At 42.4% G+C, this 21,579-nt stretch overlaps 1 protein-coding gene across 3 annotated transcripts in view; it reads right to left on the minus strand.

Moving 5' to 3' along the window:
• zufsp (zinc finger containing ubiquitin peptidase 1) overlaps positions 1–21,579 on the minus strand; it is a 79,241-nt gene that overhangs the window by 17,934 nt on the left and 39,728 nt on the right. The window contains exons 6-10 of one of the 3 annotated variants that reach the window (XM_072251632.1): positions 13,299–13,487; positions 11,920–12,085; positions 10,362–10,525; positions 5,250–5,464; positions 1,544–1,635 (exon numbers count right to left, since the gene is read on the minus strand). In XM_072251632.1, the coding sequence (XP_072107733.1) occupies positions 1,588–1,635; positions 5,250–5,464; positions 10,362–10,525; positions 11,920–12,085; positions 13,299–13,487 (782 nt within the window). In that variant the 3' untranslated portion in view covers positions 1,544–1,587. Of the gene's footprint in view, positions 1–1,117; positions 1,636–5,249; positions 5,465–10,361; positions 10,526–11,919; positions 12,086–13,298; positions 13,488–21,579 lie in introns of those variants that run through there. The other 2 variants (XM_072251631.1, XM_072251633.1) reach the window with 2 other exon arrangements.

The raw sequence follows: 21,579 nt of genomic DNA on the forward strand, positions 1-21,579 counted from the left end.
GGTTTTATGTGCTATTTGGTATGATTTGTTAGGTTATTTTTTGGGTCTGGGAACACTCAAAAATTTTCTTCATATAAATTAATGGTAATTGCTTCTTCGTTTCACGCCATCTCGGCACGAAAAGTTTCATAGAAACCCTCTACCTTAGCGGGGGAAATACGGGACAAGGGCGGTCCCACATGGGACAAACCAATTTAGCCCAATATACAGGATGTCCCGGCTAATACGGGACAGTTGGCAACCCTATGTTCAAGTTCAACAGTGCGTGACAGGGAACGAGGAAAGGTGCAGCTGATTCATATCGTTTCCTCACGGTCCGGTAGCACATGCTCTGCGGCCCGGTGGTTGGGGACCGCTGCTTTAGAGCTACGAAGTATTTACATTGTCAGTGTTTAAAATTACAACACTGTTACAAATTATAACGATAAACACAGAATGGAAGTGAACAGACCACTGGTCCGCTGAACGCCAATGCAAGCTAGTGTATGAGATGATGAGAGGCATTGATCGTGTGGCTAGTCAGAGGCTTTTTCCCAGGCCTGAAATGGCTAGCACGAGAGGGTTTTAAGGTGCTTGGAAGTAGGTACAGAGAAAATGTCAGGGGTAAGTTTTCTTACGCAGAGAGTGGTGAGTGCGTGGAATAGACTGCTGATGGCGGTGGTGGAGGCAGATACAATAGGATCTTTTAAGAGACTCCTAGATGGGTACATGGAGCTTAGAAAAATAGAGGGCTATGGGTAACCCTAGGTAATTTCTAAAGTAGGTGCATATCTGGTACAGCAGTGTGGACCAAAGGGCCTGTATTGTGCTGTAGGTTTTCTATGTTTCTAGTCAACATTTTACTTTTACCATTGTGTCTGCCAATTGTTTTGCCTGTCTGACATTGTTTACTTGTGTTGTAAGTTGTGGACTGTGTTTGTTTGATGTGCGTATTGTAAAAGATAATTAAGAGCCATGCAAATTTCAGGCTGTGTAAAGGTTTCCTGCTCAGAGGAATGTTTGGTCCGCACAGCTGTACAAAAAATTAGAGGGAATGTTGAGTGTAACCTAGAGTGAAAATTAACTTTCAACTTTCAGAGTACTTTAAAAAATGTTTATTAGCAATAACTTACATAGTAGAAAAAAGCAACAAAATGTGCACAGGAGCAATCTGAAAAATAGATGTATTAGCCTTTTTACTCTTAGATGTTCAAGACACATTTTCTGTAGCATAATTCTATCTACACAAGGGAACTCTCAGAAAAATGCTTATAGTTCCAACTGAAAACAAGGCAGAACCAGGACCAAAATCCTACATTAGTAGAATGTTGAACGGCACTTGTGAAATTATTAATTACAAATGTTCATCAGCATGTGGGATATTAGTAGTTACATCCTACTTTACACCTCATAGGCGACATTGCCAATCTTACAAGAAATGCGCAAAATTAAGAGAAAATATATTACCTCCAATTAAATTGATCATGTTTATAAATCAAAAATGAAAGCAGAATTAGTGAACTATGATTTACATATGACTCAAGTAAAAGGAAATGTAAGGAACCTGAAAAATAGACTGCTTGCTGAATTCTAGGTCCGAGAATTGCACTATGGCACCCTTTCTGCTGTCAGCACTGATGATGCATGCTTACGGGCCTGTGAAGGAAATAGATAGATTTACTTTTGTTTTATTTAGAGATACAGTACGGTAGCAGGTCTTCCGGGCCCAATGACACCACACCGCCCAATAAACCTTCTAACCTTTATACAACATAATCTGCAGATGCTGGGGTCAAAGCAACACTCACAACACCCTGGAGGAACTCAGCAGGTCGGGCAGCATCCGTGGAAAAGATCGGTTGACGTTTCGGGCCGGAACCCTTCGTCAGGACTGTGGAGGGAAGGGACAGAGGCCCTATAAAGAAGGTGGGGGGACCAGTCTTTTCCTTTCCACCCTCCCCCTACCTTCTTTATAGAGCCTCTGCCCCTTCCCTCCACAGTCCTGACGAAGGGTTCCGGCCCAAAATGTCGACCGATCTTTTCCACAGATGCTGCCCGACCTGCTGAGTTCCTCCAGCGTGTTGTGAGTGTTGCTTCTAACCTTTAAGTCTCTGAAACGTGACAGGAACCTGAGGAAACCCACACAGTCCACGGGGAGAATGTACCGATTCTTTCCAGGTGGTGGGGGAACTGAACCCGTAGCAGTGGCACTGTTTGGGTGTTACTCCAGCCACTGCCCTAACATGCCGCCCACAAAGAGACGTAGTAAATGTTAAATCAATGCAGACAAAATACTGCAGGAACTCAGCAGGTCAGGCAGCATCACTGAAATCAACAACTAGTTGAATTTTTCGTGATGAGACCCTTCATCGGGACTGGAAAGGTTGGGGGAAGATGCCAGAATAAAAAGGTGGTGGGAGGTGAAGGAGTATAACGAGAAGGTGATAGGTGAAGCCAGGCGGGCGAAGGCAAGGTAAAGGGCTGAAGAGGAAGGATCTGATAGGAGAGGAGAGTAGACCACAGGAGAAAGGGAAGGAAGAGGAAGAGAACCGGGGGAGGTGATATGCAGGTAGGTAGAAGAAAGAGGCTAGAGTGGGAAATAGAAGAAGAGGGGAGGGAGGGAATTTTTTTTTTCTCAGAAGGAGAAATCAAAATCCATGCCATCAGGTTGGAGGCAACCCAGACAGAATATGAGGTGTTTCTCGTCCACCCTGAGGGTGGCCTCATCATGGCACAGGAGGAGACAATGGACCACGAGGACGGCACAGGAACCGGAATTAAAATGTTGGGCCGCCGGGAAGTCTCACTTGTGCTCGACAAGGCAGTCACCCAATTAATGACGAGTCTCACCATTGTAGTGGAAGCCACATCGGGAGCACCCGGTACAACAGACAAACCCAGCAGATTCACAGGTGAACGGGGGAAGTGTAGAACTTCGGCGATGCCGGGATGTGCCGGGAGGGAAATTAATAGGGGGGTACAAATGAACAAGAGAATCACAGAGGGAGCGATCACCGCGGGAAGCAGGGAGTGGTGGGGGAAGGATCCCTTTGGGAATGGTGGACATTACTGAGAATGGTGTGTTGGTTGTGGAGGTTCGAGGGGTAGGAACTAAGGGCAAGAGGAACTCTAACACTGTTAAGGCAGCAGGACGATGGGGCGAGTGCGGATGTTCTGGAAATGGAGGGCAGCACCAATGGTGTAGGAACAGAAACCCCGTTCTTTAAAAACGTTAAATATTTAATCAATTTATAAACTGCTTCACTCATATGAAGATCCTGCAGAGCAGTTCTTGATCGGAAGCATGCAGATGATTGGAACCTGGAACTCACTGCCTGAGGGGGTGGTGGACTCCGCTACTCGCACAAGATTACAATGGGGTAGAATACCATGGACTAGCTGATGTAAAGGGGCTTTAGATAGGTATGTGAGAGGTTGCATGGATATGGTGAGACAAAGCAGTCATTTCAATGCTAAGAGACTCTGTGGAAAGGCATTCTAGTGAATCCATGTCTTCAGGCCAAACACTCTTTGGACCAACAAAAAATGCAGAGGTATTTCTAGATTATTCTAAGTACACTTGACAACAAAGATTTTGCTTCCTGAATATTTTTGGGTGTATCTTATGGATTTTGGGCTGCTGATCATGAAAATTGCCAGCAATACACATAAAAGTTGCTGGTGAACGCAGCAGGCTAGGCAGCATCTCTAGGAAGAGGTACAGTCGACGTTTCGGGCCGAGACCCTTCGTCAGGACTAACTGAAAGAAGAATTGCCATTAAGTTTCTCAATCAGGCACAATTTTTTTTTAAATCCACTATTTTGTTATTTCAATTCATAATTCAAATCAATTAAAATATTGCCCACAATGCAACATGAAAATTTTTCCATCCTGTCCAGGCATAACTGGGCATGCTGAGACAGGGTGGGTGCAGCACGACAGGACAGGTTTTAGAAAGGCTCTAACTTTCTGCGAAGGGTTTTGATATTTGAGATAGATGTTTCCCAGAATAACTGATGCCAAGGTTAAAGGAAGGCATTTTGTTGATCCACAAATCTAACAGGTTATCAATGATAAGTAATGCGAAGAACTTCCAATGGGACCGGAGAAAACCACATGGAAGGCATTCAAGGATATTGTTGAAAATTTTCTTGGCAACTACAGAGCAGCAAACTTATGTGCAGCTGGTTGACAATGTGCTTCAAGCATACAAAACCATGAAATGCAACGTGTCACTAAAGATTCATCTTCTACATTCCCATTTAGACTTCTTCCCTGCAAATCTTGGTGCTATCCGTGACAAGCATGGTGAAAGGTTTCACCAGGGCATGGTGCTCATGGAGAAACGATATCAGAAAACTGGAATCCATCAATGCTGGCTGATTATTGTTGGACACGTGAGAAGCCTCAGACACTGAGTACAAATGAAAATCATCAATAAAACATTTTTAGCTTAGCTGAACAATTGCGAAGCTTCAGGACCATTATGCAATTTATACGCATTATATTCAATAAAAGTTAATTTCATGCTTCTCCAAATTCCAAAGTGATACAAGTAATCCGAAATTGTATCTGTGTTCAGCTTCAAGTAGTCTATCATTAACAAAAAAAAATCATGAGGAAGCAATAGCAATTGTTCCGAAAAAAACTGTGGTCCAGTGATACTTGTGTGGAGATTGAAACTGCATTTCAAAATTACACCAGCAAACATTAATTTTAAACTTATTAAGTGGAAGTGCAGAAAATGAATCAAATGAGCCCTAACAATTATGCTTGTATGAAGGAGGAGAGCACTGACGATATTTACTTTGGCACTGCGCACAAAGTACTGAGAGCAGGTGGCAGGCACAATAGCAAGTATAATTGGCTAATTAGAAATTTGCACTAACAAGCAGGTGTACAGGAGCCTAATAAAGTGGCCACTGAGTGTATTTCTCAATACATCAGACTTATTCCAATTTTAATTTCCTGCTCTGTAAGACGTTGATTGAACTTTGCAGTTTTCTGATACTGTACCCAATTGGCCGCTCAGCCAGCTTACTGATGTCACTGTTGCCGGACTACCCAGAATGCACGTCTGACAGCAGTCAACAAAGAAAAGGTGGTGATCGTGCCACAGGGATCACGTGGGCAGCTTTCTTTGAAGGATGCAAAATACAGACTAAGATCTCAACTCTAGCCTGCTAAAATAAATTAGAAATGTTTCAAACTAAAGTAGATGCGGTGCAAAGCATACATCTTTCAAAAAGGCTATTAAAAGGTAACTCACATTTTTCTCTTCCACTGACAGAGTACCACTTATTGTCACAATTTGATACTGTTTGTGCTTCAGACTCCCGATGAATCTACGAATCATTTTAAGACTCGTTCCGGTCAGATTGGTGCGCTGAAGTTTCTGGATTTCTCGGTTACCGGGATCAAGAATCAACAGGCAAAGTGTTCCATTGTTCCTTTCTTCAATGCCCACAATAGTCCGACTGTGACCTAACATTTGAAAGATTAATATGTTTCAAAGTTGGGTCTGGTATTCCCAACAGGTTAAACTATAATGAGTTTAAAATTCACCCCTTTGAAGACATTAAGAATAAATTAAATTGTTTTAATGAGTGTAAAAGATTTGCTCAGTTGGCTATTGAATTCAATGTTCTTTGGGAAATTACAATTTTTAACTTTGTATTACAATGGGGAACATTTTCTTGATCACTTAATAGCATGTCTTCACTTATAAAGGGGCCTGGAAATTACTCATAGTTTATTAAAGGGTCATAGGCCTTGATAGAGTGGATGTGGAGAAGATGTTTCCAATGGTGGGAGAGTCTAAGATCAGAGGACATAGCCTCAGAGTAGAGGGGTAACCTTTTAGATACCAGAGAATGGCGAATCTGTCGAATTCATTGCCACAGGCAGCTGTGGAGGCCAAGACTTGGTTAGGGCATGAAAGGATACAGTGGGGGGGAGGCAGGAGATTGGGGCTGAGAGGGAAAATGGATCAGCCATGATGAAACGGTAGTGTAGACTCAATGAGCCAAGGGGATCTACCAACCCCTTGGTTAATGGTAGGGGTCCACAGCATAAAAAAAATGTTGGGAACCCCTGACTATAGAACATTACAGCCCTTCAACCCACAATGTTGTTCCTGCCATCTAACCTACACTAAGATTAATCTAACTCTTCACTTCTACCGTAAGGGCATAAGATATAGGAGCAGAATTAGGCTATTCAGCCCATTGAGTCTGTTCCACCATTCCATCATGGCTTATCTTGAATTTTACTCAACCCCATACACCTGCCTTCTCGCCATATCCTTTGATGCCCTGACCAATCAGGAAATTATTAACTTCTGCTTTAAATAAACGCATGGACTTAGCCTCCACCGCGGTCTGTGGCACAGCATTCCACAGATTCACTACTCTTCTGGCTAAAAAAATTCCTCCTTACCTTTGTTCTAAAGGGTCACCTCTCAAATTTTAGGCTGTGCCCTCTAGTTCTGGATAACCCCACCATAGGAAACATCCTCTCCACATCCACCCTATCTAATTTTTCCAACATTTGGTAGGTTTCAATGACACCCCCCCCCCCGCCACCCCGCATTCTTCTAAATTCCACTGGGTACACGCCCAAAGCTGCCAAGTGCCTCTCATATGTTAAAGCCTTCGTTCCCGGAATCTTCCTGGTGACCCTCCTCTGAACTCTCTCCAATGACAACACATCCTTTCTGATATATGGGGCCAAAACCTGTTGACAATACTCCAAGTTCAGCTTGACTGATATCTTATAAAGCCCCAGCATTATCTCCTTGCTTTTATATTCTATTCCCCTCGAAACAAATGCCAACATTGCATTTGCCGCCTTTACCACAGACTCAACCTGAAAATTAACCTTCGGGGAGTCTTGCACAAGGATTCCTAAGTCCCTCTGCACCTCTGATGTTTGAACCTTCTCCACATTTAGACGATAGTCCGCACCATTGTTCCTTTTACCAAGATTCATTATCATACATTTTCCCAAAACTGTATTCCATCTGCTACCTTTTTGCCCATTCTTCCAATTTGTCTAAGTCCTGCTGCAATTGCATTGCTTCCTCAGCACTACCTACTCCTCCACCTATCTTCGTATTATCCACAAACTTTGCCACAAAGCCATCAATTCCATTCTCCAAATCATTGACAAACACTGTGAAAAGTACCGGTCCCAACACTGACCCCTGGGGAACACCCTCCATTTTTTCCATCATCCATATGCCTATTGGAGAGTTTCTCAAATGTTCCTAACATATCTGCCTCTACCACCAGCTCTGATAGTGCACTCCACGTACCCACCACACTCTGTGTAAAATATTTAACTCTGATATTCCCCACCCCATTTACTTCCCTCCCATTCAACACCAACCACAAAGACCTCAAGACATTTCATAAAATCCTCTGGCTTCTATATTCTTGTCTTCACCTTCCGTTACTCTTGTGTAAACAGAGTGACAGCACCGCCTTCCAGCGACCCAGCATTGCTACTGTGTGTATGTATGCAATAGAAAGAAGTGCTTCCTTGCTTCCTCCTTCCATTAAATATATATCACTGAATCATAAAACCACCAAACTGTTACAGCATGGAAGGGAGGGGGGCATTCAGCCCATTGATATCTTACTTCAAGTAAAATCCATATTGTCCCAGTCCACTGCCCTGTTCAAGTAACCTTCCATCTATTTAACCAGTTCTCTTTTGTACATTATGATTACGCCAGCTTCCATGACTCTGTCAGCAGTGCAATCAATGTCCCCTCTAATGCTTTTATTTACAGCTGCACAGACCAAACATTGAACTGAGCAGGAAATTTTTACACAGCCCGGAAACTGGGTGGCATATTAAATTTTTTTAATAATACGAATACTAAGAAAACTATATAATAATACAGAATGAAAATTGAAAAATCATGTACTTTTGATTTTATGTATTAATTGAAGGCCACAGTGAAATGCGGTACAACAAAGAGAATCTTTCACTTTTCGTAAACTTTTAAACTTGTTCAGCGGGTTGGTGGTTCATTAACAATGAGCTACCAACTTCCATTCTGTATTGATTGTTACAATTTGTTGTACCTTGAAACACTGACAATGTAAATATGTTGAAACTCTCAAATGTTGTAGTCCGTTTATGATTTAGAAAATTTATGCTTTATATTAATTAATACATAATTAATTACATGGTATTTCATAATTACATTAGCATATTTTCAAAATTATATTAGGATAACTTCACATTTACATGAGCATTTTAAAATTATACTAAAATAATTTCACAACCATATTAATATGTAAAAGGAAATATAAAAGGAAATCCCAGCTGTGTGGCAACAAAGGCTATGTGTGTGGGAGCGTTTCAGTTACTACGCAGCCGCACACCCATACCGCTTAGAGGGAACAGTGAGTGCAGTCCAGACTTTAATCAGCCAATTCTATTGTCTCCTTAGGTCAAAGTTCATTTTTACACCCATTCACCAGTACCAGAGCATTCCACCAACGGGAATATATTTCCTCCATCTGCTGCAGACTGCACCCACTCCCTCCCCCTCACTTTCCACTTGCATTCTTTCCATAGTCAGTAACAAGATGGTCAAAGTCCCTCGTTATCACTATTCTATAGCATTTGCACATCTCCATTGTGCACATACAATGAACTTACTGCTTTGTATCCTTACCACTAGATGGCAGTCCACAGAATACTGCCTGTGGTGATAGGGACCTCCTGTACTTTAAGTATAATCAATTCAATTCTATTCTTGACTACTCTACTATTCTATTCTTGCTAATGCCCTCCACAACATCCTGACCAGTTCTTCACCCATACAAATTTGTTTTCCTTACCAAATTTGCATAATTAATATGTACCCCAATAATTGAAAACCAATCTTGTCCGATTTTATGTGCTATGTCATATTGATTATGGTCCAATGAACATTATTGTTCTTGGCAAAGTTTTCTACAGGAGTTGCAGCCTTCTGGTGACTCCAGCCATTATCAATACTCTTCTGAGATCATCTGCCTGGCTTCAATGGTCGCATAACCAGACCTGTGATGTGCACCAGCTGCTCACACAACCATCCACCACCTGCTCCCATGGCTTCACGTGACCCCGATCGGGGAGCTAAGCCAGTGATACACCTTGCCAAGAGTGACCTGCGGGCCAGCGAAGGGAAGGAGTGCTTTATGCCTCCTTTGGTAGAGATGTATCTCCGTGCCGTCACCCAGCTTCGAAAATACACAATGATGGACATACTCTGTAAACTTAACTTTCTTATGCTCTTTGAGTCCAGTGTACTCTAAAACAAACTCTTACTACATCTTCCTCTTGTGCTACCTCTGCCAATTCCACACGCACAATCTTTCTTCATTTCAATGCTAAGTTCTGCCCTACCATTAGTTTAAACTTCAATTCCTAAATTTTGCACAAGTTTGTTAAGAAGGGGTGTCGGCTTTCATTTCTTTGAGGATTGAGTTCAGGAGCTCTGTAAAACCATGGTTAGACCACAGAGAGCACTGTGTTCATTTCTGGTTCCCTCCCGCACCCCGGTAGTGTAGAGGGGCGGTATTGTAGTGTGGTGGTTAGCACAATGCTTTACAGTCTCAGCAACCCGGGTTCAATTCCTGCCACTGTCCGCAAGTCGTTTGTATGTTTTCCCCGGGTGCTCTGGGTTTCCTCCCACAGTCCAAAGACAAACTAGTTGGTAGGTTAATTGGTCAGTGTAAACTGTCCCGTGATTAGGCCGGGGTTGAATCGGGGATTGCTGTGTGCTGAGACTCGAAAGGCCGGAAGGACCTATTCCGTGCTGTGTCTCAACAAGTACATTTTAAAAAAATTATAGGAAGAATGTGGAAGCTTTAGAGAGGGTGCAGAGGGGATTTACCAGGATGCTGATCAAGTCTTATGAGGAAAAGTGAAGCAAGCAAGCTAAGGCTTTTCCCTTTGCAACGAAGAAGGATGAAAGGTGTCTTGAAAGAGGTGTGCAGGATGATAAGAGGCATAGATCGAGGGTGGAAATGTCTAACACAAGGGGGTATAATTTTAAGGTGACTGGATGAAAGTATAGGGTAGATGTCAGAAGTTTTATTTTACATAGAGAGTGGTAAATGCTTGGAGGGTGCTGCCAAGAGTTGTGGTGGAGACAGATATATTAGGGACATTTAAGAGACTCTTAGGTAGGCACGTGGTAACCAAAAATGGAGATCTGTTAGAGCGAGGGGTTAGATTTATCTTGGAGCCGGCACAACATCGTAGACCAAAGGGCCCGTCCTGCTCCATGTTCAATGAGACAAACTCTCAGCTGTGAGAATCACAAACTAAATTAGGAAATTCAAGTCATCACAATATGATTTTTTCAAATATTTACCTTGATGCTGAAGATAGATTGGTGGTTTGTTTGTCCATATGACCTTGGGTTGCAATCGTAACACTCCATCCCTGCCTGAAGAATAGTACTGCCTTATCCTCTCAAATAAACGAGGATGAGTGCCTGATGGGCCAGTGGGCTGGTGAAAGTCAATAATTTGACACCTATAGAAATGAAAGGGCTTATCAAACACCATCAGGAATAGTTATTTATTAGGGAGGTACAATTATAAAGCAGCATACATCATCCTTTATGCTCTCTATTGTTATGGATTTTTCTCTTCTTAATTTCCCTTATAACAGTGGCAGGGAAATTATTGGAGAAGATGCTGGGGAACCAGAACAATTCATATTAGGAATATCGAGCATGGTTTTATGTGGGGTAGTGGCCTCACAAATCTCGATGGGCCATATAGCCTAATTCTGTCCCTATACGTTATGGTCTCGAACGCGGGCAGAGAAACAGCAGATGAAATTTAATTTGGACAAATGCAAGATGATGCATTTTGGGAGGCCAAATGCAAAAGTACAGAGCAAATAACAAGGCCTACAGGAGAGCTGATGTACAGACGGGTCTTGGGCTGCAACTTCCTGAAAGAAGGCATTCAGCGTGCTTTCCTTCCTTATCCAGAACATTGAGTTTTAAAGTTGGGAATTGGTGCTGCAGCTGTATACTGTTTAGGTGAGGCCATTTTGAACTTCTGTCCACAGTTCTGGTTACCGCACTACTGGAAGGACATAGTCTTTGGAAGATATGTCGATCTTTTAGAAGTGCTTAAGTCCTCCTGGCAAAGATACTCTTATTAATCACAAACATGGGGGAAGTCTGTAAATGCTGCAAGTCCAAAGCAACACACACAAAATACTGGAGGAACTCAGCAGGTCAGGCAGCATCTATGGAAAACAGTAAACAGTTGACGTTTCGGGCTGAGACCCTTCATCAGGACTGAGAAGGGAGGGGGAAGGTGCCTGAATAAAAAGGTGGGAGAGAGGGGAAAGAAGCTAGCTGGAAGGTGATCGGTGAAGCCAGGTGGGTAGGAAAGGTCAAGGGCTAGTGAGGAAGGAATTTGATAGGAAAGGAGAGTGGACCATAGCAGAAAGGGGAGGAGGAGGGGATCCAGGGGGAAGTAATAGTGCCAAGATGATGTCACTCTCAGGGTGGAGGAGTAACACCTTATATCCTGTCTGGGTACCGTCCAACCTGGCCATGAATTCCTCTGGTGAACAAATCCACCCACCCACCCACCCACCCCCCTCTACTCCGCACTCCGACCTTTCACTTCCCCTCACGTGCAAGTGGAATTCTTTGCCACAAGCGGCTGTGGAGGACATAACTGTGTGTACTTAAGCGAGGGATGAATAGATTCTTGATTAGTCAGGGCGTCAAAGGCAATGGGGAGAAGGCAGGAGAGTGGGGCTGAGAGGGATGATGAATCAGCCATAATGGTATGGCCCATTGGCCTAATTCCATTCCTATGTCTTGTGGTTAAAGAACTGGCTGGAGAGCCAATGATGTCATCGCTACTTCAAGTTACTTTTTTGTTAATCAACACACTTACTTTATTCCTAGGAAGGTTAACAAGGTGTAGATCTCTGTTGCCCCAATCCAAGCTCGAGTGCCCTGCAGTTTGCTTCCAAATGACGCGGCACCTTGAGGATCAAAGCCACCCTTCCAAGCTTCTTCTATCATGGCCTGGATTTTCGGAATGATGGGAATCGCATGGCCTAAAGGAAAAAGAGTGACCAAAACGTGTTTGCAGTTATCCATCCAAGTGGAAAACAAAGGAAACTGGTGCAAAATATACAGGTTATATCTCCTCATTTCACAGTCTTGCAAGTAATAGCCAAAATCTGGATACAAGACCAGGCACAATAGGCGCAGAATTAGGCCATTTGACCGATTGAAACTGTGCCGACATCCTATCATAGCTGAGTAATTATCCTCCTCAACCCTCATTCTCCTGCCTTCTCTCCATAATCTTTCGGACTCCCTTACATATCAAGAACCACCAACCTCTGCTTTAAATATACCCATTCACTTGGCCTGCACAGCAGGCTGTGGCAATGATTTCCACAATTAACCACCCTCTGGCCAAAGAACTTTCTCACCTCACGTCCCTTTATTCTGAGGCTGTGCCCTTTGATCCTAGACTCCCCCACTATAGGAAACATCTTCTCCACGTCCACTCTATTGAGGCCTTCCAATATTTGATGGGTTCCAATGAGATTCACCCTCATTCTTCCAAACTCCAGCCAGTACAGGCCCAGGGCCATGAAACACAACTGATATTTTAACCCTTTCATTCTCGGGATCAAGAGTGTACAGCAAAAGTTCTATTCAAAGATTTTGCATGCTAGATTGTATCCTTTATAGATAAACTTAGACGTCAGTCTCCAAATTTAGGTCCCATTGCAGACTAGAGCTCATAAAAATCTTTGATATTGCTGGAGGTACAGTGCCTTTTAAGTCCATTACTGTTTTCTTGGTAGCTTGTCATATAGTATTTCCTATGAATACTAGCATCAAAATATTTTTTGGTGATTCTGATGAAGGGTCTCAGACCAGATCATTGTCTGCTGGTTCATTTCCACAGATGCTACCCGACCTGCTGAGTTCCTCCAGCATTTTGTGTGTGTTGCTTTGGATTTCCAGCATCTGCAGAATGTCTTGTGCTTAAAATATTTATCAGGCAGCCAATCCTCTTGGGTGGGGGGGGGGGGGGGGAGGGAATTTGTGCAAACCACATCAATCACGACACTTTAAAGTGATCTTCCAAAGTGAAAATATGCAACTTAGTCAGGCACTACCAATGACCAGCAAGCACAAATGGGAGGCTGCTTCACCAAATTAAATGTTTCTTGCTACCTAGCAAGCATGTTGAGCATGTTCTCTCAGCATGCTAAAAGCATTGATGCTTTAATATATTAAAATCTGTACCATGTAAATGGCTCTTGTAGTGTTCCAGCTTGATAAGTGAGGAGAGAACCATCTGAAAGTTTCGATATCCACATCCCCATCCTTTGTCTCCTGTTGACGAATGGTAATGATCTGTTTCGGCACTCAGGTACACATGCTTTATATCTGTGCCACTTTGCTGATAAAACTCATTTAGCACCCTCATTAGACCTGCAAAACAAAGATGCATTTCAGTAATTACAGAGGCTCTCAAAACCTATTGCAGACAAGACCATAAGATAAACACAAAATAATCTTCTTTCTTTTTCAATCTTTTTATTAATTTCAAAACATAGAAACGAAATATAGCAATAATACAAATAGTAGGAGATATATTGTTACACTTAAAAAAGTAATTGCAAAACCAAATAGTGTAAATTAACAAAGCTCCCAATCATATAAAACTAACAATGGATAATACAAAGCAAAAAAAAACTGGGAAAAAAAACATGAAAAAGAAAAAAAAACAAAACAAAAAAAAGACAAACCCCATCCCCCCAAAAAAACAGAATTAATCAACTAAACTAAAAGACTTGGGCAGTACTAACAACTTAAAAATGGGAAAGAAGAAAACCTTAGTGTCGACGACTCCATTCCCCTCCAACAACAGTACAGAGAGATAAAACAAGTTTGGAAATGATCAAATTACATCAAATGAAAATGCTGAATGAATGGCCTCCAAGTTTTTTCAAACTTAATGAAAGGGTCATAAACTGTACTTCTAATTTTCTCAAAATTCAAACACACCATAGTTTGTGAAAACCAATGAAATACAGTAGGAGGGTTAATCTCTTTCCAATTCAACAAAATGGACCTTCTAGCCATTAAAGTAAGAAATGCAATCATCCTACGTGATGAAGAGGTTAACTTATTTAAATCTATCATTGATAATCCAAAGATAGCAGTAATTGGATGAGGTTGTAAGTCTATATTTAGGACCGTTGAAATAATATCAAAAATATCTTTCCAATATTTCTCCAACAAGGGACATGACCAGAACATGTGGGTTAAAGAAGCTATCTTGGAATGACATCTGTCACATATTGGATTAATATAATAATAATAACGAGATAGTTTATCTTTGGACATATGAGCCCTGTGCACTACTTTAAACTGTATCAACATATGTTTAGCACATACAGAGGATGAATTAACCAACTGAAGAATTTTTTCCCATTTTTCAATCGGTATATTAATCTCAAGTTCTATTTCCCAGTCAGTTTTAATTTTATTAGAAGCATCAGGACATAAATTCATAATTATATTATATATATAATTGCTACTACACTTTTCTGAGAAAGATTTAAATCTAAAATTTTTTCCAAAGTGTCCATTGGATATGGGTGTGGAAAATTAGGAGAGACAGTAATTAAAAAGTTTCTAATCTGTAGATATCTAAAAAAGTGAGATCTGGGTAAGTTATATTTATTAGAGAGTTGATCAAAAGACATAAAACAATTATCCAAAAATAAATCGCGAAAAGATATTATACCTTTGGTTTTCCAATCAAAGTAAGCTTGATCCATAGTGGAAGGTTGAAAAAGGAAATTTGATATAATGGGACTTGCTAGAATAAATTGATTAAACCCAAAAAATCTTCGAAATTGAAACCATATATGTAAAGTATGCTTAACTATTGGGTTATTCATTTGTTTATACGATTTAAAAGAAGTAAAAGGAAGCGAAGTTCCTAAAACCGAACCCAAGGAAAACCCTTGTAATGAATTAGATTCAAGATTTACCCAATGAGGATTTAAAGATACATCCAAATCTCGTAACCAAAATTTTAAATATTGAATATTAATTGCCCAATAATAGAATCTAAAATTCGGGAGGGCAAGCCCCCCCTCCTTTTTAAATTTCTGTAGATACCTTTTACCTAACCTAGGATTTTTGTTCTGCCAAATATATGAGGAAATTTTTGAATCTACATTATCGAAAAAAGATTTTGGGATAAAAATTGGAACCGATTGAAATATATACAAAAATTTGGGCAAAATGATCATCTTAATAGCATTAATCCAACCAATCAAAATAATCTTCTACATCTTCTACAAGCCCACTTACTCTCATAACTACCTCGACTATACCTCTTCCCACCCAGCCACATGCAAAAATTCCATTCCCTATTCCCAGTTCCTTCGTCTCCGCCACATCTGCTCCCAGGATGAGGCTTTCCGTTCCAGGGCATCTCAAATGTCCTCTTTCTTTAAGGATCGTGGTTTCCCTTCTGCCAACATCAATGATGCCCTCACCCGCATCTCCTCCATTTCCCGCACTTTGGCCCTCACCCCATCCTCCCGCCACCAGAACAGGGACAGAGTTCCCCTTGTCCTCACCTACCACCCCACCAGCCTCCGGATCCAGCACATTATCCTCCGCAACTTCCGCCACCTTCAACAGGACCCCACCACTAAGCACATCTTTCCCTCTCCACCCTTCTCCACTTTCCGCAGGGATCGGTCCCTCCACGACTCCCTGGTCCACACATCCCTCCCCACGGATCTCCCACCCGGCACTTATCCCTGTAAGTGTAAGTGCTAGACCTGTCCCTACACCTCCTCTCTTGCCACCATTCAGGGCCCCAAACAGTCCTTCCAGGTGAGGCAACACTTCACTTGTGAGCCTGTTGGGGTCACCTATTGCATCCGGTGCTCCCGGTGTGGCCTCCTCTATATCGGTGAAACCCGACGCACATCAGGGGACCGCTTCTTTGAGCACCTCTGCTCCGTCTGCCACAACAGACAAGATCTCCTGGTAGCCACCCACTTCAACTCTGCTTCCCATTCCCATTCAGATACGTCCATACATGGCCTCCTCTACCGCCATGATGAGGCTAAACTCAGGTTGGAGGAGCAACACCTCATATACCGTCTAGGTAGTCTCCAGCCCCTTGGTATGAACATAGCATTCTCCAACTTCTGGTAATTCCCTCCCCCTCCCTTCCTCTATCCCTATTTCACTCTGCCCTCTCCCCCAGTTGCCTATCACCTCCCTCATGGTTCTGCCTCCTTCTACTACCCATTGTTTTCCTGCCTATCACCTCCCAGCTTCCCCTCCCCCACCCCTTTGTCTTTCAAATTACTGATTTTTCAACTGGGCCTACCAGCCTTCTCCTTCCCACCCTCCCCCGCCTTCTTTATAGGGCCTCTGCCCCTTCGCTCTTCAGTCCCGACGAAGGGTTCTGGCCAGAAACGGCGACTCATCGTTTCCACGGATGCTGCCCGACCTGCTGAGTTCCTCCAGCGTGTTGTAAGACCATAAGATATAGGGCCATTTGGCCCATCGAGTCTGCTCCACCATTTCATCATGGCTGATCCATTTCCCTCTCAGTCCCAATCCCCTGCCTTCTCCCCATATTTCTTTATGCCCTGACTAACCAAGAACCTATCAGCCTCTGCCTTAAATATACTCAATGACTTGGCCTCCACAGCTGCCTGTGGCAATGAATTCCAGATTCACCACCCTCTGGCTAAAGAAATTCCTCCTCACCTACATTCTAAAAGGACACCCCTCTATTCTGAGGCTGTGCCTCTGACCTTAAACTTCCCCACCATAGGAAACATCCTTTCTGCATCTACTCTACCAAGGCAATTCAATGTTCGAAAGGTTTCAAAAAGATCCTTTATCATTCTCCTGAATTCCAGTGAAGACAGGCCCACAGTCATCAATTGTCCTCATATGATAAGCCTTTCAATCCTGGAATCATTTTCATTAAACTACTTTGAACCCTCGCCAATATAGGCACATCCTTTCTTAGATAAAGGGCCCAAAACTGCTCACAATATTCCAAATGAGGCCTTACAGTGCCTCACAAAGCCGCAACATTACATCCTTGCTTTTATATTCTAGTTCTCTCAAAATGAATGCTAACATTGCATTTGCCTTCCTCACCACCAATTCAATCTGCAAACTAACCTTTTGGGAATCCTGCACGAGGACTCCCAAGTCCCTTTGCACCTCACATTTTTGAATGTTCTCTCCACTTAGAAAAGGATGAATTCTGGTCAGCTACATTAGACCATAAGACCATAAGACAAAGGAGCAGAAGTCGGCCATTCGGCCCATCGAGTCTGCTCCACCATTTTATCATGAGCTGATCCCTTCTTCCATTTAGTCCCGCTCCCCCGCCTTCTCACCATAACCTTTGATGCCCTGGCTACTCAGAAACCTATCAATCTCTGCCTTAAATACACCCAATGACTTGGCCTCCACTGCTGCCCGTGGCAACAAATTCCATAGATTCACCACCCTCTGACTAAAAAAATTTCTTCGCATTTCTGTTCTGAATGGGCGCCCTTCAATTCTTAAGTCATGCCCTCTCATACTAGACTCCCCCATCATGGGAAACAACTTTGCCACATCCACTCTGTCCATGCCTTTCAATATTCGAAATGTTTCTATGAGGTCTCCCCTCATTCTTCTAAACTCCAAGGAATACAGTCCAAGAGCGGACAAACGTTCCTCATATGTTAACCCTCTCATTCCCGGAATCATTCTAGTGAATCTTCTCTGTACCCTCTCCAATGTCAGCACATCCTTTCTCAAATAAGGAGACCAAAACTGCCCACAGTACTCCAAGTGAGGTCTCACCAGCGCCTTATAGAGCCTCAACATCACATCCCTGCTCCTATACTCTATTCCTCTAGAAATGAATGCCAACAATGCATTAGCCTTCTTCACTACTGATTCAACCTGGGGGTTAACCTTAAGGGTATCCTGTACGAGGACTCCCAAGTCCCGTTGCATCTCAGAACTTTGAATTATTTCCCCATTTAAATAATAGTCTGCCCGTTTATTTCTTCTGCCAAAATGCATAACCGTACATTTTCCAACATTCTATTTCATTTGTCACTTCTTTGCCCATTCTTCCAATCTATCCAAGTCTCCCTGCAGACTCTTCGTTTCCTCAGCACTACCAGCCCCTCCACCTATCTTCGTATCATCAGCAAAATTAGCCACAAAGCTATCTATTCCATAATCCAAATCGTTGATGTACAATGTAAAAAGAAGCAGCCCCAACACCGACCCCTGTGGAACACCACTGGTAACCGGCAGCCAACCAGAATAGGATCCCTTCATTCCCACTCTCTGTTTCCTGCCAATCAGCCAACGCTCTATCCATGTATGTAACTTTCCCATAATTCCACGGGCTCTTATCTTGTTAAGTAGCCTCATGTGTGGCACCTTGTCAAAGGCCTTCTGAAAATCCAAATATACAACATCCACTGCATCTCTCTTGTCTAGCCTACTGGTGATTTCCTCAAAAAATTGTAATAGGTTTGTCAGGCAGGATTTTCCTTTAAGGAATCCATGCTGAGTTCTGCCTATCTTGTCATATGCCTCCAGGTACTCTGTAACCTCATCCTTGACAATCGACTCCAACAACTTCCCAACCACCGACGTCAAGCTAACAGGTCTATAATTTCCTTTTTGCTTCCTGGCCCCCTTCTTAAATAGCGGAGTGACATTTGCGATCTTCCAGTCCTCCAGAACCATGCCAGAATCTATCGACTTTTGAAAGATCATCGCTAATGCCTCTGCAATCTCCACAGCTACTTCCTTCAGAACACGAAGATGCATTCCATTTTGTCCGGGAGATTTATCTACCTTTAGACTATTCAGCTTCCTGAGTACTTTCTCTGTCGTAATTGTGACTGCGCACACTTCTCTTCCCTGACACCCTTGAGTGTCCGGTATACTGCTGATGACTTCCTCAGTGAAGGCTGATGCAAAATACTCATTCAGTTCCTCCGCCATCTCCTTATCTCCCATTACAATTTCTCCAGCATCATTTTCTATTGGTCGTATATCTACTCTCACCTGTCTTTTACTCTTTATATACTTGAAAAAGCTTTTAGTATCCTCTTTGATATTATTTGCTAGCTTCCTTTCATAGTTAATCTTTTCCCTCTTAATGACCTTCTTAGTTTCCTTTTGTAAGGTTTTAAAAACTTCCCAATCCTCTGTCTTCCCTCTAATTTTTGCTTTCTTGTATGCCCTCTCCTATGCTTTAACTTTGGCTTTGACTTCTCTTGTCAACCACGGTTGCATCCTTTTCCCATTCGAAAATTTCTTCTTTTTTGGAATATACCTGTCTTGCACCTTCCTCACTTCTCGCATAAACAGCCTCTGCTGCTCTGCCGTCTTTCCCACCAGTGTCCCTTTCCAGTCAACGTTGGCCAGTTCCTCTCTATGCCACTGTAATTTCCTTTACTCCACTGAAATACCGACACATCAGATTTCGGCTTCTCTTTTTCAAATGTCACAGTGAACTCAATCATGTTATGATCACTGTCTCCTAAGGGTTCCTTCACCTCAATCTCTCTAATCACCTCCCGTTCATTTCACAATACCCAATCCAGTACGGTCGATCCCCTAGTGGGCTCAACAACAAGCTGTTCTAAAAAGCCATCTCGCAGACATTCTACAAATTCTGTCTCTTGAGATCCAGTGCCGACCTGATTTTCCCAATCCATTCGCAGGTTAAAATCCCCCACAATTATCATAACACTGCCCTTCTGACAAACCTTTTCTATTTCCAGTTGTAATTTGTAGTCTACATCACTGCAGCTGTTTGGAGGCCTATAAATAACTGCCATCAGGGTCCTTTTACTCCTGCGATTTCTTAGCTCAACCCATAAAGATTCTGCACCTTCCGATCCTATATCACCTCTCTCTAATGATTTAATATCATTTCTTACCAATAAAGCCACGCCTCCCCCTCTGCCTACCTTCCTATCCTTCCGATACACCGTGTATCCTTGGACGTTCAGCTCCCAGGGACATGCATCCTTTAGCCACGTCTCAGTGATGGCCACAATATCATACCTGCCAATCTGTAGCTGTACGACAAGATCATCCACCTTATTCCTTATGCTGCGTGCATTTAAGTACAACACCTTAAGACCAGTATTTGATACTTTTTGCTTTGATTTCACTGCAACTTTATTGCACTGCAACTCATCCCAATGGCTACAAATTTGTCCTATCACCTGCCTGTCTTTCCTGACATCTTTACTGCTCACTATCTTAGGTTTATTTCTGTTTTCCCCTTCCTCCACTCTGTCATTCCGGTTCCCATCCCCCTGCCAAGTTATTTTAAACCCTCCCTAACAGCTCTATTAAACTTTCCCACTAGGATATTGGTCCCCTTCGGGTTCAGGTATAACCTGTCCTTTTTGAACAGGTCATACTTCCCCCAGAATTACGTACAGGAAAGTTATCAGTAAACTTCAAAGATCAAAATTCAAGGTAAATTTATTATCAAGGTAGATATATGTCACCATAGACAACCCTGAGATTCATCTTTCTTGAAAAAGTGAAATTGAGTTTGATAGAGTGCAGAGAAACAAAGATATTGCCAGGACTTGAGGACTTGAGTTACAGGGAAAGGTTGAACAGGGAAGGCTTTTCACTCATGGCTGTGAGGCAAAGTACACTCCAATGTCATATTTGCTGAAGTTTACAGGACCCTTCAGTCCCACACCACTAGGTTCAAGAACAATTATTACCCTTCAAACATCAGTCTCTTGAAACAGCGTGGATAACTTTACTAACCTTAACAATGAAGCGATTTCATAACTTATGGACTCATTTTCAAGGACGCTACAACTCAAAAGTTCAAAGTAAATTTGTTATCGAAGTACATATATGTTACCATATACTACACTGAGATTCATTTTTTTGCGGGCATACTCAATAAATCCAATAACAATAATAGAATCAATGAAAGACTGCGCAAACAGGGCGGACAATCACTGTGTCGAAGACAACAAACTATGCAAGTACAAAAAAAAGAGAAACAGAAATAATAATAATAACACAATAATCATCCGGATGTAATAACACAGGGTAAACAAGCAAGAACAACTTATTTAATATAATAATATAATAGGCATTCGTCAGTCTCGTGAGACCATGGATTTGTGCCTTGGAAGGTTTCCAGGGCGCAGGCCTGGGCAAGGTTGTATGGAAGACCAGCCCATGCTGCAAGTCTCCCCTCTCCACGCCACCAATGTTGTCCAAGGGAAAGGCACTAGGGCCGATACAGCTTGGCACCAGTGTCGTCGCAGAGCAATGTGTGGTTAAGTGCCTTGCTCAAGGACAACTTATTTACTAGATTTAGCCGTTCCAAACATACATAACATACAGAAATCAATGTGAAAAACAGCAGAAATATGCTGAATTAAAGGAGGAAATTGAAAGACTATGGAACATGAACAGGGTATACATTGTCCCGATAGTAATATCTACAACAGGT

This window comes from Mobula birostris, chromosome 2 (genome assembly GCF_030028105.1).
Source record: "Mobula birostris isolate sMobBir1 chromosome 2, sMobBir1.hap1, whole genome shotgun sequence".
In the NCBI taxonomy this organism is placed as follows: domain Eukaryota; kingdom Metazoa; phylum Chordata; class Chondrichthyes; order Myliobatiformes; family Myliobatidae; genus Mobula; species Mobula birostris.